General features: G+C 46.1%; 2 protein-coding genes across 9 annotated transcripts in view; both read left to right on the forward strand.

The window, feature by feature from the left end:
- The window catches only part of PTPRE (protein tyrosine phosphatase receptor type E), a 181461-nt gene extending 169267 nt beyond the window's left edge, over positions 1-12194 (forward strand). For 6 of the 7 annotated variants that reach the window (XM_050803735.1, XM_050803736.1, XM_050803732.1 and 3 more), the window contains 5 exons: positions 1715-1840; positions 2728-2894; positions 4656-4791; positions 9183-9291; positions 10791-12194. In XM_050803735.1, coding sequence (XP_050659692.1) covers positions 1715-1840; positions 2728-2894; positions 4656-4791; positions 9183-9257 — 504 coding nt within the window. In that variant the 3' untranslated portion in view covers positions 9258-9291; positions 10791-12194. Of the gene's footprint in view, positions 1-1714; positions 1841-2727; positions 2895-4655; positions 4792-9182 lie in introns of all 7 variants that reach the window. The other variant, XM_050803733.1, reaches the window with a different exon arrangement.
- Positions 1-15788, forward strand: part of LOC126962584 (peptidyl-prolyl cis-trans isomerase A-like) — an 890552-nt gene that overhangs the window by 640038 nt on the left and 234726 nt on the right. The gene's annotated exons all lie outside the window — the stretch shown is intronic.

The raw sequence follows: 15788 nt of genomic DNA on the forward strand, positions 1-15788 counted from the left end.
TCCACATCCTCACCAACATTGTGATTGTCTTTTTGATTAAAGCCATCCTAGTGGATATGTTCTTTGCTTTTTTAAAAAATATTTTTAAATCACATCTATTTATGCCTACAGAGACTGTTGTTTAGTTTTACTTGTGTTTGAACTTTATATAAAGAGCATCATTACAGCATGTTGTCTTCTGAGACTTGCTTCTTCCACTCAAACCTGTGCTTTTGATATTGTTCTGTGTTGATGCTTATGCTGCGGTTCATTCGTCATCATTATTTCATTATATTCCACCGCACAAACTATATCCTGCATTAGCTCACGTATTCCTTCTCCTGTCATGGACACTTGAGTTGATTTCATTTCATTGTTTTACAAACAGTGCTACCTGTACATTCTTTTTTTTAAACTTTAAGTTCTGGGTACAAGTGCAGAATGTGTAGTTTTGTTACATAGGTATACATGCGCATGGTTGTTTGCTGCACCTGTCAGCCCGTCATCTAGTTTTTCAGCCCTGCATGCATTAGCTATTTGTCCTAATGCTCGCCCTCCCCTCCCCCTCCACCCCACAACTGGCCCCAGTGTGTGTTGTTCCCCTCCCTGTGGCTGTCTGTTCTCCCTACCTGTATATTCTCGTACGTGTCTTATGCTGCACTGGGACTAAGATGTATCAAAGAGCCAAAATGCTTCATTGAAGAGTATGTGAAAGTTTGAATTTGCAAGATAATTCCGAATTGCTTTCCAAAGTGGACATCAGCAATGTATAAGAGATGTCATTCATCTGCATACCTAGTATGGTATTCTCAAGGTGCCCTAATGATTGTTAATTGAAAATTAACAAAATATTGTTCGTTGTGTAATTATTGTGTAAATATTTTCTTTTTGTGGCTCTGATTTGCATCTTTCTGATTCCTACAAGGTCAACCCCATCACTTCATGTGTTTGCGGATGACATATTTCCTCTTGTGTCAAATGCCTGTTCCTGCCTTTCACTGATTTTTCTATGGGGTTATTTGTCCTTCCTTATTGATTTATAGGAGCTCTTTACATAATCTTGATACTAATTCTTTACTGGTTTTATATATTGCAAACATCTTATTGCAGTCTGTGGCCTGTCTTTTCACTCTTTTAATGATGTCTGTTGATGAAGAAAAGTGAATTTTACTGTAATCCAATGTTTCAAATTGTCGCATCATGATTGGTTAGCTGTTTGGGCTCTTGTCTAGTAATCCTTGTGTACCTCAAAGTGAAAAGATGTTTCTTCTTCCAAGAGTTTCACAGTTTTGTTTTTCACCTTAAACCTTAATCCATCTGGGTTTATTTTTATTAAGGTTCAAGGCCACTACACGTGGAAGTGGAGGGTGTTCACTGCTCAGTTCTAGGAAGAGCTGGGGACACTCACATCAGCCCTGGTAGAGTATGAGTCAGGGATCCAATTTCATTTTCCCCAGGTAGAAAACCAATTTATCCAGCCCCATTTATTGAAGAATCTCTCCTTTCTGCCATATGTTAAGGTTTCATATATATATGTGTGTCTGTTTCTAGACTCTGTTCTGTTCCCTGGGTCAACAAGCATTAAAAGGCATTTATATTCATATTCATTTTTTTTTTTTTTTTTGGTCAGATGAAATACATTAACTGGTTTGAGAACAATTCTGCATTATAAACTCAAAATCGCCAGCAGCAAATTATTTATTATAAGACTTACATTTTTATTTTATCCCCTAAGGATAAATGCTACCAGTATTGGCCAACCGAGGGCTCAGTTACTCATGGAGAAATAACGATAGAGATAAAGAATGATACCCTTTCAGAAGCCATCAGTATACGAGACTTCCTGGTCACTTTCAATCAGGTATTGTTGAACTAGCTCTTTAAACCCTTGTGAATTTAGTGAACCACGCCCTCCCTCCTGGTTCTGCTTGTCATTGAACCAGAATGTGGCCCTGCACCTGTCCTTTTCCTTCACATAGTCCCATCGGCTATGAATGGCCAATGGGTTTCAGAGACAGTGGCAGGCCTCCTGTACAATTCTCATCTCCCTGGCCACCTACCTCCCATTTATCTCTCAGGAGAATTATATTAGCCATTAGTTGGGGCAGGAGGAACAAAGGGGACTAATGAAGCCACAGGGGCCTCTCTGGGGCTCTCCTCCAGATGCCTTCTCAGAGCCACCCAATTGTCCCCATTTCCACTGGGTCCTTGGTTCTGCTCACCCTCTCTCCTTGGCAAAGAATGAGGACTCGGGGTCAGCCGTGGGTAGGATGACTCACTTGTGCACAGGACTTGATGCTGAGCTCCAAACGGTCAGTACCATGAAATGCACCTGCACTGTCTCCTCCATGCCAGCCACAGAGCCACCCCGGCCGCCAGACTCAGATGCTGCTCCTTTGAGCTTTGAAGGGAGAGGCTGGACCCTGCCTTCTCGAGAAAGTGATTCCCTTCTCTCCAGCAGAGCTGCCAAGGATCCCGTAGGGGTTGGGCGGTCCTCGAAGGGCTCCAGGGGATGTGCTCTGGGCGGCTTGCTCCGCCTCGCAGAAGGAAGCACAGCCAACCACTTGCCGCCTTCTTTAGGGCAAGCAGTTTTCAGCCTTCTCCTTCAGGCTGCCTCGGTGGGGACGCTGGCAGCACAGAAGGCTCAGGGAGGGCTCCCAGCCTTGGCCAATCCCTGAGAAGGCAGGTGGGGCTGGGGCCTGTTTCCCAGCAGGCAGGCAGTGCTGAGACCCCCTCTCCTCCCTGCAGCCCCAGGCCCGCCAGGAGGAGCAGGTCCGAGTAGTGCGCCAGTTTCACTTCCACGGCTGGCCTGAGATCGGGATTCCCGCCGAGGGCAAAGGCATGATCGACCTCATCGCAGCCGTGCAGAAGCAGCAGCAGCAGACGGGCAACCACCCCATCACTGTGCACTGCAGGTGAGCCCCCAGCCGAACCCTCCAGGTGGGGTGGACACAGGCTGCACGCCCCCAGTACCCGCAGCTGGGGGCAGCAGAGCCTTGTCGCTGCCCCGGCCATGCTATTCCCTAGCGTCTCCTCTCTACCTCTCCTTACACACACGCACACACGGCTTCACTTAAGTACATACATGTCATCGTATCATACATAAGATGCATACATGTCATCTTAACATACATGCAGAATGCACTTCAGAGGGAGAAGTTAGGAAATCACTCAAACACACATTTCCATGTGCTTTTGAAGTCATCAAAAATTGCCGGGCAGAGCTCGGAGGAGCACACTCCCGGACTTCAAGTTCCTGGGCAGGTTTTGAGAGACTGCCTGGCTGAGCTGCTGTGCCTACACCCGCCCTCTCCCGTTGGCTGGGATTCCTGGCCATATGAGGAGTCCCAGCTGGGATTGTAGCCACGCTGGTCCTGTAGCCTCAGCCTGGCTCCCAAGTCAGGCCCAAAGGCAGAGGGACACCCGGGGCACGTGGGACACCACTTAATCCGCAGATGAAGGCGTGAAACACAGCATTCCCGAGGGCAGATGCACAAATCCGGCCAAGCCCACGGGCCGCCCACTCGCCTGCCTTCTGTGCCTCTGTGGTTCTGATCCTGCTGTACACTTCTGCTGGCAGGGCCCTTGACACCTGGCAAGGTTCTTCCAAGCAGGAGCTTGGGGTGTTCTATCCTTGGGTGGTGCTAATGGGCTCCTAAAACTGCAGTTCCATTTCTTGTCTCATACCAGTGGTGCCCACCCTTTGTGACTGCCTTTCACCCCCACCCACTGTCCCACCCATTATAGCTGGCAGAGCTCTCTCCCTGCCTGGACCCCGCCGGGGTGCACTCCTGGCCTGGCCAGTAGGTGGAGCACACACCTCGGTTTTTGGTTTTCCTGGCACCTTCCAAGTAGTCATTTAGGATAAACTCGAAATGAGTTCCATGGGGCACGGGAGATGCAGAGGTGAACAGGATCCCACCTGTGGGAAGGCAGATGTGGGACCGATCATGGCGGCAGGTCAGAGGCCTTGGAATAAGCCCACACGTGAGATTATGGAGCATGGAGGGCAGCCAGGCATCTCCGGAAGACCTGCTGGAAGAGGCCGGTCCACCCCTCCTCCTCCAGCCCAGTACACCCGGGCTCTCCTACCAGGGCCTGGGCTCTGCTCTTGTGGGGTTTGTCAGCAAATGACCATGGTAAATGGAGGTGACTCAAATCGGCCTTGCTGGGAAGTGTCAGTTGACTGTTTCTGCTTGTGAATGTCCTTAAACTGGCCCTCCCTTTCGGCATCACCGACACCCCCGGCACAGTAAGGAAGGGGGTATGCCAGGATTACCTCCTCCCTAGACCTGAGCTGGGAGGGTTTGCATTTCGGACAAGTTCCCAGGTGCCAACCGTGCTGCTGGTCCAGGGACCACACTTTGAGAACCATTGCCCTACACAAGAAGAGGGGAAATGGTGACACTTGCTTAAAAACTTGTCACTGGTCCTGACTCATTTTATAAAATATTGGTCTACTGTAATTAGGGAGGTGTCTTAGGAATTTTACGTTTGCTAAATCTTGCTCAGAAGCTAAGCTACATACAAATGATCAAAAAAAAATTCAGTTACACTGAGATCATTTTCAGCGATTGTTGCTTCAGTGCTGATATGCAGGGGTTGGTTGTCAGCTCTCTGTTTCTCATCCCCAAGTGCAAGTCGGATGATCTGCATTAAGCACTTTTTCTCTGCAGTGCCGGAGCTGGGCGAACAGGTACATTCATAGCTCTCAGCAACATTTTGGAGCGAGTAAAAGCCGAGGGACTTTTAGATGTATTTCAAGCTGTGAAGAGTTTACGACTTCAGAGACCACATATGGTGCAAACCCTGGTAAGAATCTGAATAAGGATGTTACCAGAAGAGTGGAGAATTATTTCATGTTGTATTTGATACATGTTTCATTAAAGGACCTTAAGTACATGGGGGAGGTGGGAAGGTAAAATTCCCAGGGAAAAGGGCCAGCTGCAATGTTTCGCAGTAAACCTCTGCAGAGCCCTCCTTCCTTGGGTTCTCTGACTTGGGTGTCTTCTGGGCAAGACCCAGGAGGAGGGGCCTGTCCACCAGTTTCAATGTCTGAGACCACTTGGAGAGGCGCACTGAGGATAGGAGCTTTTGTGTCAAAGTGAACCATTCTGCGAGATTCCTGTGTTCACTGAAAAACATACTCTTATCAAGTTCAGAAGCAGCACTGGAATTTAAAATCCTGGTACCTCTCATTTCAATGTTATACTCATCCATGTGGCTTATTTTCCCTGCCTGGGTCTCACTCAACCTCAGATACTGTCCAGGGGCTGCAGGAATCCCTCTAATGTATGAATACTTTTCCCCGTACATTCGCTTTCATTTCGAGGACTCCTGCTTTCTGGTTTTCAGAAGCGATTCCTCCTCACCAATACGCCTATAGTTCCTGCCACTCACCCAGCGAGTACAATTTGAAAGCCTGTTACAACGCATCATTTTCCCCAAAGCTTCCCACTTCAGACTTGTCCTCCCTGCCTGCTCACTCTCCACGCTAACAATCCTGGCTCACCCAAGCCCCTGTGCATAGAGAGGAGGGAAGGAGGCCCTTCCACACCCGCCTCACAGCAAAGCACAGCGGGAGTGAGGACACCTGAGCTGAGGGCGGGTCTGTCCATCCACACCCCGATTGGGCTAGAGCACGGTTCTCCACCCTGACTGCACAGGAGACCCACCTGGGCACGCTTACCGTCTTCCATTGCCCAAGCCGCCCTCAAACCAATTAGGTGGAATCTCTGGGGGTGGGATCCCTATATTGAAAGACACCCCCTACAATGTGGTATCAAAATGAATACAGGTTTGAGAGCCAGTGGACTAGAAAGCTGGGTGCCTCCTGGGTCCCTCTCCCTCCTAAGTCTCTGCCGTCTGTGCCGGGATGGATACCTGGGTGGCTGAAAAAGATGGGAGAAGCAAGGCACCTAGGGCTCTCCTGCTGGTCCCGGAGCCCTGGCCCCAGCACTGCCAGTCCTTGAGGGCTCTGGGAAGAGGCTGGAGGCCTGATTCATGCCTCCTGGAGGTCATGCCTGCCTCTGATAGTCCACGCTGCAGAAATACACAAACTACAGCAGTTTTGCAAGTGGACAAAGTGACAGACCATGCCCAAGAGAGGTTTTAAATCAAAATAACAATAGTAATTAATAAACACTTAACAGGAGTCCCGGTGCAGTGGCTCACGCCCATAATCCCAGAACTTTGGGAGGCCGAGGAGGGCGGATCACTTGATCTCAGAGTTCGAGACCAGCCTGGGCAACATGGTGAAACCCTGTCTCTACTAAACATACAAAAATTAGCTGGGCATGGTGGCACATGCATGTAACTCCAGCTACTTAGGAGACTGAGGCAGGAGAACTGCTTGAGCCAGGGTGGTAGAGGTTGCAGTGAGCCAAGATCACGCCACTGCACTCCAGCCTGGGCAGCAGAGTGAGACTCCATCTCAAAAAAAATAAAAAAAAATAAATTAATTAAATAAAAAAGACTTAACAAGAACCCCTCAAAAAGAAATCCAGTTTTGAAACTATGAGCCAGACTTTCTGGTTTCTTTCCTGTTGTTAATTTTACGCAGGATTCCCCAGGCAGTGCAAGTGGCTTTCGTCCTGCCTGCCCAGCCACCTCAGTATGAAAGAGACAGCAGGTGTCCCTGCAGAGACTCGGCTTCCACTGTCCTCCAGATTCACAGCTGGACTCCCTCGGGGCTCTGTGAACTTGGACAAGCTCCTTCCACTTTCTGGGCTTCAGTTCTTTTCTGTGGAAAATAGGGGTGATGGTGTGTTAGAATGGTTAGATGGTGTGTTAGAATCACTGTGTGAAATTTGCTTTAAGTACATCAGGGGCCCTACTAGTGCCTGGCCTCTGGGACGTGCCCAACGACCTGTAGCAAAGACCATCTCTCTAAGCAGCAGCATACAGCGTTTCCCTAGTCTTTTTGGGGACTCGCAGCTCTCATTAATCTGCCTGGTCTGGTCAATATATTCTATTTTCGAGACCATCTAGCCTCCAGGTGTCCTCCCGTCTCAGCTCTGCTCTTCCTGACCCCAGCTTGCCCCTCCATGCTCCCTGACTGGGAAGCTGCCCTCAGATGTTGTGTGGCTGTCACCTGTGCTCTCTTGCCTGGTAACAGCTTGACAGAGCACTTTGCCACCTGACTTTTAGAGTCAGGGTCTAGTCCAATGCCCAGCCCATGGCGAGGGCTCCAGAGCAAGTGGTGAATCAGCAAACGAATGAGGGAGAAGTGAGTCACTAAATAACCATCAGATGTTGGGTGCAGTGCAACCAGGTGCCTTACAGACGTCTTTCTCATTTCATCTTCACCAGCTGCTTGCCCTTGTGCCTGCTTCTGTTCACAAGGAGTGTTCTGCAGGCACCTCCAGTTAGGACGGTTGAGAAGCCTGCCCGAGATTTTCAAGTATTAAGTGTCAGAATGAGATTCAAACTCTGACTCCAGAAGGGAAGGGCTTAACTAGTACTCTATGCTGCCAGACCTCATATTTGGCAGGGATATTTTGGCAAAAAAAACACAGGCGCAAAAACATCTTTGAATAAAGAGATGATGGCTGACATGCAGGTTGATTTAGCCCTGCAGGTGGGCACAGTGGCCCCAGAAGCAGTTTCCAATTGCTGAGCACTCAGGGAAGACTTGCTTCCAGCATCCTAGGTAGGCTTTGGTTGGAACTGACATTCCAAAGGCCGCAAGTACATCTGTTTTCCTGGAGTCTGTGGCTTGACCAGAAATGTCTGTCTGTGACCTGAGGTGTGGCTTGTATCATCCCAGCACACTCCAAAGTACACTTCATCCATCACTGGCCCCAGTCACTTGTACTCAAGACAACATGGGATGGTCAGCAGTTAGCTGCTGTGTTTGCTATGAAAACAGAGTAATTAGTGATCATCTCCATTTCCATCCCAGACTGAGCCAGCTTTGATATTCAGTCGATGTTGTTTTAAGTTGATATTCGGTTGATGTTGCTTTAAGTTGGAAAAGTCGATGTTGCTTTAAGCTGTTTGCCTCTTTAAAGAGAGCCTGTATATTTATTGAGAATTCCTTCTAGGAATTCAATTTCTTTTCCTTCTGAAGGCTGGGTGATCAGCTGTGTGTCTTAGGAGCCAGAAGTGAGGACCCTAGAATCTGGTCTTGGCTCCTCCAACAACTTCATGCAAATTTAGGAGCAAAGTTTCAGGCTCACCTTTTCCTTCTCTGGAAAACCCAGCTCCTTCCCATCCTGGCCAGACCGGGACTCAGGAAGGGCTAAGCTAGCTGTTTGGCGTCTTTCCATCCAAAAGCATTTAGATATTTGTTCACCGTGTGCTAAGAAGAGCCCAAGTCGAATGTGTTGGAAAGAAGCAGGGAGGTGCTGAGGACAGCTCTTGGCCTCTCCAGTTTCCCAAGCCCCTATGCCAGCCCCAAGCTCAAATATCTCACCCAGGGGTCTGGGAGGACCAGCCTATATATAAAACAATGTCCTTCTTGTATAGTAAATTTAGGCTTTAAAATAATCTAGATGTGCATTTTATTTAACTTTTATAGATTACTTTCTTACTTTATGAAATTTATCTGGCAATGTTAGTACTCTGATTTTTTTTTTTTTCTCTTTTTTTTTGAGACAGGATCTCACTATGTTACTTAGGCTGGAGTGCAGAGGTGCAGTGGCACAATCTTGGCTCACCGCAATCTGCCTCCTGGGCTCAAGGAATCCTCCCATCTCGGCTTCCCGAGTAGCTGGGACTACGGGTGTGCACCACTATGCCCAGCTAATTTTTCTATCTTTTTTGATAGAGATGGGGTTTCACCATGTTGCCCAGGCTGGTCTGAAACTCCTGGGCTCAAGTGATCCTCCTGCCTCAGGCTCTGAAAGTGCTAATATTACAGACATTGAGTCATTGCACCTGGCCTGGTTCTTTTTTTTTTTTCAATTCAAAAATAGTTGTTTTCCAGTTTCAATGTGAAAGCTACAGACATTTTACTCAGTCCATTAAATACACTAACTTGAAATGTTAATATACTAACTGACACATTCGATGTAGGAACATAGCTTTATTTGGAATTCTGTATGTGCCTAAAAACCAATTATGATGTGCATAAAGGTATATGGTATTTTAATGAATAGTCACACTTATTGATGCCTTGTTTTTGACTATCTCTCCTGATTAAATTAATCAAATATATTTTTGGGAATAACATTTTAATGTGTCCTTGTTTGTCTTTTCAGGAACAGTATGAATTCTGCTACAAAGTGGTACAAGATTTTATTGATATATTTTCTGATTATGCTAATTTCAAATGAAGATTCCTGCCTTAAAATATTTTTTAATTTAATGGTCAGTATATTTTGTAAAAATCATGTTAATTTATTTCATAGTTGACATTAATATCTTCCCTAATTTCTTTGTATATATTTTGTTATGCCTTAAAGGCCACCTGCTATAAAGTTGTTAAATCTTAAATATGCTTTTTAAAAATTGGAATAATGTATTAAGGTCAAATAATATCTCATAAAATATATATTTCTGCTAATATTAGTAAATATATTAATTTTTCATTAGATTCATATGGTTTAATTTCACACATTCAACACCTTTAAATGTTGTAATCTTAATATGCGAAGTGTGCCCCCGCAAGATACTAAACACAAAGCTCATATTAAGAAAACAGTTGAGGACTCAGAAGTCAGTTAAAAATGCACTTTCCTAACACTGATTTCACAACCCCGAACAGCAGCATTTTTGGAAGGCAACCTGTTCCTGATGATACAATGTAAATGGGGACTTCTGTAAAGTTCTCAGTTCCGGCCCATGTGGTTTATCTTTCCATTTTAAAGATGAAAAAATCTTTACAACCTGGATCCAGGTCTAAAACACACTAGAGTAGCCGGCGAATGTAAGTAATATTTAAAAATGCTGTGTCTATACCATCAACACTGTGTCTACACCATCTTGGCTGGATGAGAAGAGATGTAAATGCCGGGTGGTCCCATGGACCCGTGGCCTTGGGTACAACAAAACCAGCCATCAGAGTTGCACCCTGAAGCACCACCTGCTGTCCGGCTGCCTGTCTGGCCCAGACAACCCTCAGAAAATCAAACCAGCTGCCTCTCCCATTGTCCCCTCCCATTCTGCCACAGCAGCCTGTGCTGCTCCAGTGCTATGCCTGGAGGCTCAACACGAAACGTCCCATCCAAACGTTCAGATGAACTGAGCACCTTACACACGTAATACAGAGGAGCACACATTGGGATAGAAACAGTAGAATAACCACAGGCAATTAAACTTTAAATTTTCTGAGCAACATTTTGGTATTTAAACATTTCTTGTAAAAAGCTAAGATTGTTTGTAAGAAAAGAATCCCTAAAACCTAGATTTATACCATTTTTTTAAAGTCCCACCTTTCAATGTTTAATAAAAGAAAAAGAGAAATCCTTAATCTAAAAGCTAAATTATTTTTGAATGGAAATACTACTGAGACCATTGACCTTGGATAACAGTAACGATCCCATTGCCAGATAAGATTGGCTGATGGGGGAAAAAAAAGAATGGGTGTGAATGTACCAACATTGAATTTTATAGCAGTTATCTTTCTATGGCCATTAGGTACCTAGCGGATGAGCACAATATAAACAAAGAGATATCTGGCCTCCCTTACTACTAAAAGCATTTAACGCGTGCATTTTTGGTACGTTTTTTGTTTCCTAAAAGCTATATAAAGGCCTTATTTGACATTTTCACTGATAACTGATCGCACCCTCGTGTTGCACTGTTCGTCCCTACTCATTGATGGTGTGTGCAAATGCAACCCAGGACACGTTATTGTTCCATAATAGGCTCACAGGGAATCAAGCTTCTCGCCCACTCCATGGCTCCGAGCCCCATCCAAGGGCAAGACTTGGTGCCCAGCTGGAAGGACGAAAGCGCACTTCGTGACCGCCATCCTCACCAGCTGCACGCCCGGGCTGCACACTGCTGAATGTGCTCTTCTCTCCTTCTCTGTACAATGATTCAGCATCTCGGTGGAAGAGGAAAATGGAGCTTTTTGAGGTTCACCAGGTCCCTTTTGTTTTCATTGTTAAAATTCCAAACCCAAAGCCTTTTTTTGACTGAAGGAGAAGAGAGGGAAGTAAGTTTCTGTTCAGCACCTGAACCTAGAAACAGAGCCAGCTTGCTACAATGAAGGTGACATTTCTCTGGTCATTTATTTGAGAGTTCGAAGTCAAAGTAGAGGGGCACAGGCTTTGGTTCATGTCTAGGAGCCCTCTGTCAGAATCCTTGAAGCCCTTTAATGGTCTAACCGGCATCTCTTGTATCAAGAAGTACCTTTAAGGTAGACCTTTTCAGGGTGCCCTCAGGAAAGGGCCCTGCTCACGTTTTATCCTGTCCCCTTAGACCAACCCCAGGTGTCCACTGCAGGGGTTCTGCCTGTTCCCAAACCTTTTCCATTCCAGGAACAAAGGAGAAGCCACTTTCCCCGGGACAAAGGACTCTCCCTTCCGCTGTGCTGTCCGGGGCAGCATTCCGCTTTAGGGGGGAAGTCATTACAGTCTCATGGCCTCTACCGAGGTCCCAGTTCACACAATCTCCTGGGCCTTAGGGCAACTCACACTGGGGGAATCAACCCCTGGGGGACTCAGTATCTTCTCCGTGCAACCTGGAAAGTTCATCTCTTCTTTCCTTCGGTCAAAGAAAGTCCATTGTACATAACAAAACAGCCCCGAACAGCCCAGTGCCGACACCGTTGTTCCTTTCACATTTTCCTTTGTTGCATGCAGTTGGGTTCAAATACCAAATAGTGATTAGAAGATGACCATTCTGATCTGTGTGTGATCTGGTCACTGTGTGACTGCCTTTATGGTTTCTCTCCACGTGCTATACGAGTGAAGAATGCATACCGGTGTTTCAAAAGGTATTTTTATGTGTTTTTAAACACTTTTTAAAATGAGCCTGACACCTGTGTTTCAGCATTTGGAGACATACCCATGTTATTCTTTTAAGTGTATGATTACGGATACTTTTTCGTTTGTTTGTTTAACCAAGTTGTGTTTAATTTATGTGCAATCTTTATAATATATGTATGTTATTACAGTTTCAACTATCATATTTTCTTTAATTACATTTATAATTTGATCTTGCTCTGATTATAATGCCAGTGAATGTTGCTGAATTCTTTGTATATGCAAATTGCAAGATTTAAACCATTCTGATGCAAGGATAAACCTTTACTTTGACTACCAGCCTGTGTCTTTTTCTTCAGATCTCTTACTTTTATTCCTGTGCAAAAAAAAAAAAAAAAAAAAAATTGCCTGCTATAAGATGGGGTTTGCTGTTGTGGGCCCTTTTGTTATTGGTTTCTCCCTATGAGTCTGTGGGTCCCAATGTCCCATCCTCGGCAAGCAGCGTCCACTCTGCTGTGGATGTGGTCTGGGCCCTTCCCCGGGGGTAAGCAGACCCGAACATGTGAAGGTGCAGGCGCAGCTGGACACAGTGGGGAGGGGCACAGGGAGCCAAGGAAAAGGAAGTATGGAAGAGGCATAAACAAAGTCACCAACTGGCCATTCACCAGGGGCCGGTGAACCCAAATAGCACTGCCTGAGACCAGTGCCTCAGAAGGAGCTGAGGTCTGCAAAAGTGCACTTGCCAGACCAGCCTCAAAAGCAGCTCCTATCAACAGAAACACAGGTAGGACACTGAGTGCTGAGGGACCTCAGGAGAGACAGGCAGGTTGCCAATGGCACCGATGAGTGTGTGTGTCTCAGCAAGCCACTCAGAGGAGCATTACTGAGACCACACCGAGAACTCCACTCTGCAGAGATGCACAAGGGGTCTCTCCACATCTTATGCATGAAGGAGCAGGATGCTGGAGCGCTGACCCACAGCTCTCATCCACCAGGTGAAAGGTTGGTTCCAGGGCTGCCAGCTCCCTGGCACATGCATGCCCCACTTGTGGGCCTACTGTTGCCAAAATCAGAGGATCGCCCAGGGACAGTGGCACACAACATCCAGGCATCTGCTGTGGTCACCAAGCTCCCAAGCTTGGCCTCTAATGGCTTGCATATTGGGCGTGGCAGCTGTGTGTCAGTGAGGAGCAATGTTCATCCCAGGGGGGCTTTGGGCCACCTGCTGGGTTGCTGGGAGGGCAGCTCCGGGGCTCAAGACAGCCATGCCCCAGCCAGATCTCACACTGCCACCACCACATTCAGTGCCCACAGCTGGTCTCCCACTTGGCCCAGGGTCTAACAGAGCCAACTGCCTCTTGTCTCAAAGGATGGGGCAATACCAGCAATATAGGGAGACATGTTTGTTACAAACATTCAAATCAAACAAATACACCAAGAGCATTTAGCCCGTTTCCTGACTCCTCTCCCCATCTCATTCCATTGATAACTTTGGAGTACATCTCCAGACAACACTCTGCAATTTAAATCTGTATAGTTCCAGAAACATATACATTGTTTGCTTTTATGAACAACAGTCAAACTCCTGGTATATCATCAAATCCAGGACTACCATTGTCAAAATCACTTTATGTTCTGCTAAGAAAGCAAGAATACTGCCATTTATTCCTGTAAGATCCCACCAATTTTGTGATAATCCTGATGTTAAGGAGGTTAATATGTGAAAGCACTGTATGTTACAAGTGACTAAATCTGCCACATATGGGCAGTTTTGCAGATGGCCCTCTTTGGTCAACATCCTGCCTGGCCATGTCAGCACTTACAGAGCTACCTACTTCTGTGTAATGGCTGCTTGGCATTCCACAGTATAAATATAACGAAGTCTGTAGAGTCACCTCCACCTCCCCAGTGACAGACATTAACTTGTTTCCACGCTGCAATTCTATAATTCAATTGTATAATGAATACTCCTGCATTTGTGTATGTTTGCTAATGTGCAGACTAGTTCTATGGGAGAATTCCCTAGAAGTGAAGTTTCCAGGTCAAAGGGCATGCACATTTTAAATTTAAGTAGAAAACACCAAATTGTCACTTCCAAAGGATCTTCCCAGGCACCAACTCACCAACAGGGCATGATGGCGTTGTCTCCCTAGAAGTCACTCACCCAGGACATTAGCAAACCTTTTAGTTTTTGCACACCCGAGAGGCAAAAAAAAAAAATCAGACTTCATGTGAATTTGCATGTCCCAGAGTTCTATTGGGTTGAGCATGTTTTCATACATGCGTTATTTATGTTTCATCAGTGAAGCACCATTCAGAGTTTCATCCATTTTCCTCATTGTGCCAATTGAGTTTTCCTTGTTGGTTTATTGTCAATCTTTTATTATTATTATTATCATCTTGTTTATTGTCAGTCTTTTGAAAACACCGGTACTAACCCTTTGTTTTTCCTATTATAACTGTGCCCCTTCTGTTCCTTTATCAGAGCGTCTCTGACAGCTGTTTAATGTACTTGCCAGGAAGCAGCACCAAGTAATGCACTGACACTGTCACCCGGCATGTTGTGGCAACATCCTAGTCTCATCTCAAATAAGACTCTGGGCTTCTTCCAGGGATCACACCAAGTTTCAAGAAACACTTCACAGGATCAGGTTCCCCTCCAGAATTCTAGGCTAAAGGAGCCCATCTGTGCCTTAGAAACCAAAACCTGTTTCCCTCTTGCATATGGAACAGCAGCCTTTGCTATAAGCACTCAGAGGCCCCGGCAGAGGCTTGACCGAGGTGTGAGCTTCACATTTGGCTCTGCTCTGGATGCTGAGGTTACATGACAGTGCCCTCCTTCTGAAAGTAACACATCCCCACTCCATCCAGAAAAGCCCCATGGATGAAAGTTATGTCATCCTGATGTGGCTGCGTTGCCACCTGCAGGAGTGTCTGCCAATGACCATGCACCTGGAGGTTTGTGTCACTGAGCGGCCAGCATGTGGCTGAGGTGTGGGGTTGCCCCTCCTTTCCCAACCACTGAATCCTGTCCGAGGTTGCCTAGAGCATCCTGCCCTCACTGATAGCCCTTTCCTGAGCAAAACCTCCCTCAAAGATGCAAAAGGACACCATTCAGAACAGAGGCCAACAAACACAACAGCGGTTCTTTGGGGCCCTTTTGTGGTGAGCACTAATGCTGTGATTAGAGAGGATATCTGAATGAGCACGGAAAATCCCAGTGGTTTTTCAGTAATCACTATTAAGATGAAAGCATAAGCACATTATAACAATTAGCCCAGAACGACTATGATAGTAACAATCAACATATTCACTTCATTCCTCTTTTCTTATTTTCAAAATATGTATTTTAGGTTTATAAAGTGAGCCATATACACAAATAGTTCTCATTCCATGAGCACCTATGTGCTGGGCCCTTTATATGGGTATTATCTGTACAATATCCTCTCAAGGGCTGAGAAACAGAGGCTTCCAGAGGATATGAAACTAGACCAAAGTTAGGTTGGAGGTGATAGAAGAGACAGAATTCCAACCCAGGACACCCCTATGCTGCTGTGGCCCTTCTAAATTCAGCCACTCTGTGTAACTTGCCCTTTTTTGAGCTGTTACTAAACAACACTGTGGCACATTAAAAATACTTGAGAAGGCCACGCATGGTGGCTCATGCCTATAATCCCAGAACTTTGGGAGGCCAAGCTGGGCAGGCCAGGAGTTCAAGACCAGGCTGGGAAATATAGCAAAACCTTGTCTCTACTAAAAATAAAAAAATTAACCAGCATGGTTGCAAGCGCTTCTAATCCCAGCTACTCAAGAGACTGAGGCACGAGAACTGCTTGAACCCGGGAGGCAGAGGTTGCAGTGAGTAGAGATCGCACCACTGCACTCCAGCCTGAGAGGCAGAGTGAGACCCTGTTTCCAAAAAAATGAGAGAAA

This window comes from Macaca thibetana, chromosome 9, assembly GCF_024542745.1.
Source record: "Macaca thibetana thibetana isolate TM-01 chromosome 9, ASM2454274v1, whole genome shotgun sequence".
NCBI classification, from domain to species: domain Eukaryota; kingdom Metazoa; phylum Chordata; class Mammalia; order Primates; family Cercopithecidae; genus Macaca; species Macaca thibetana.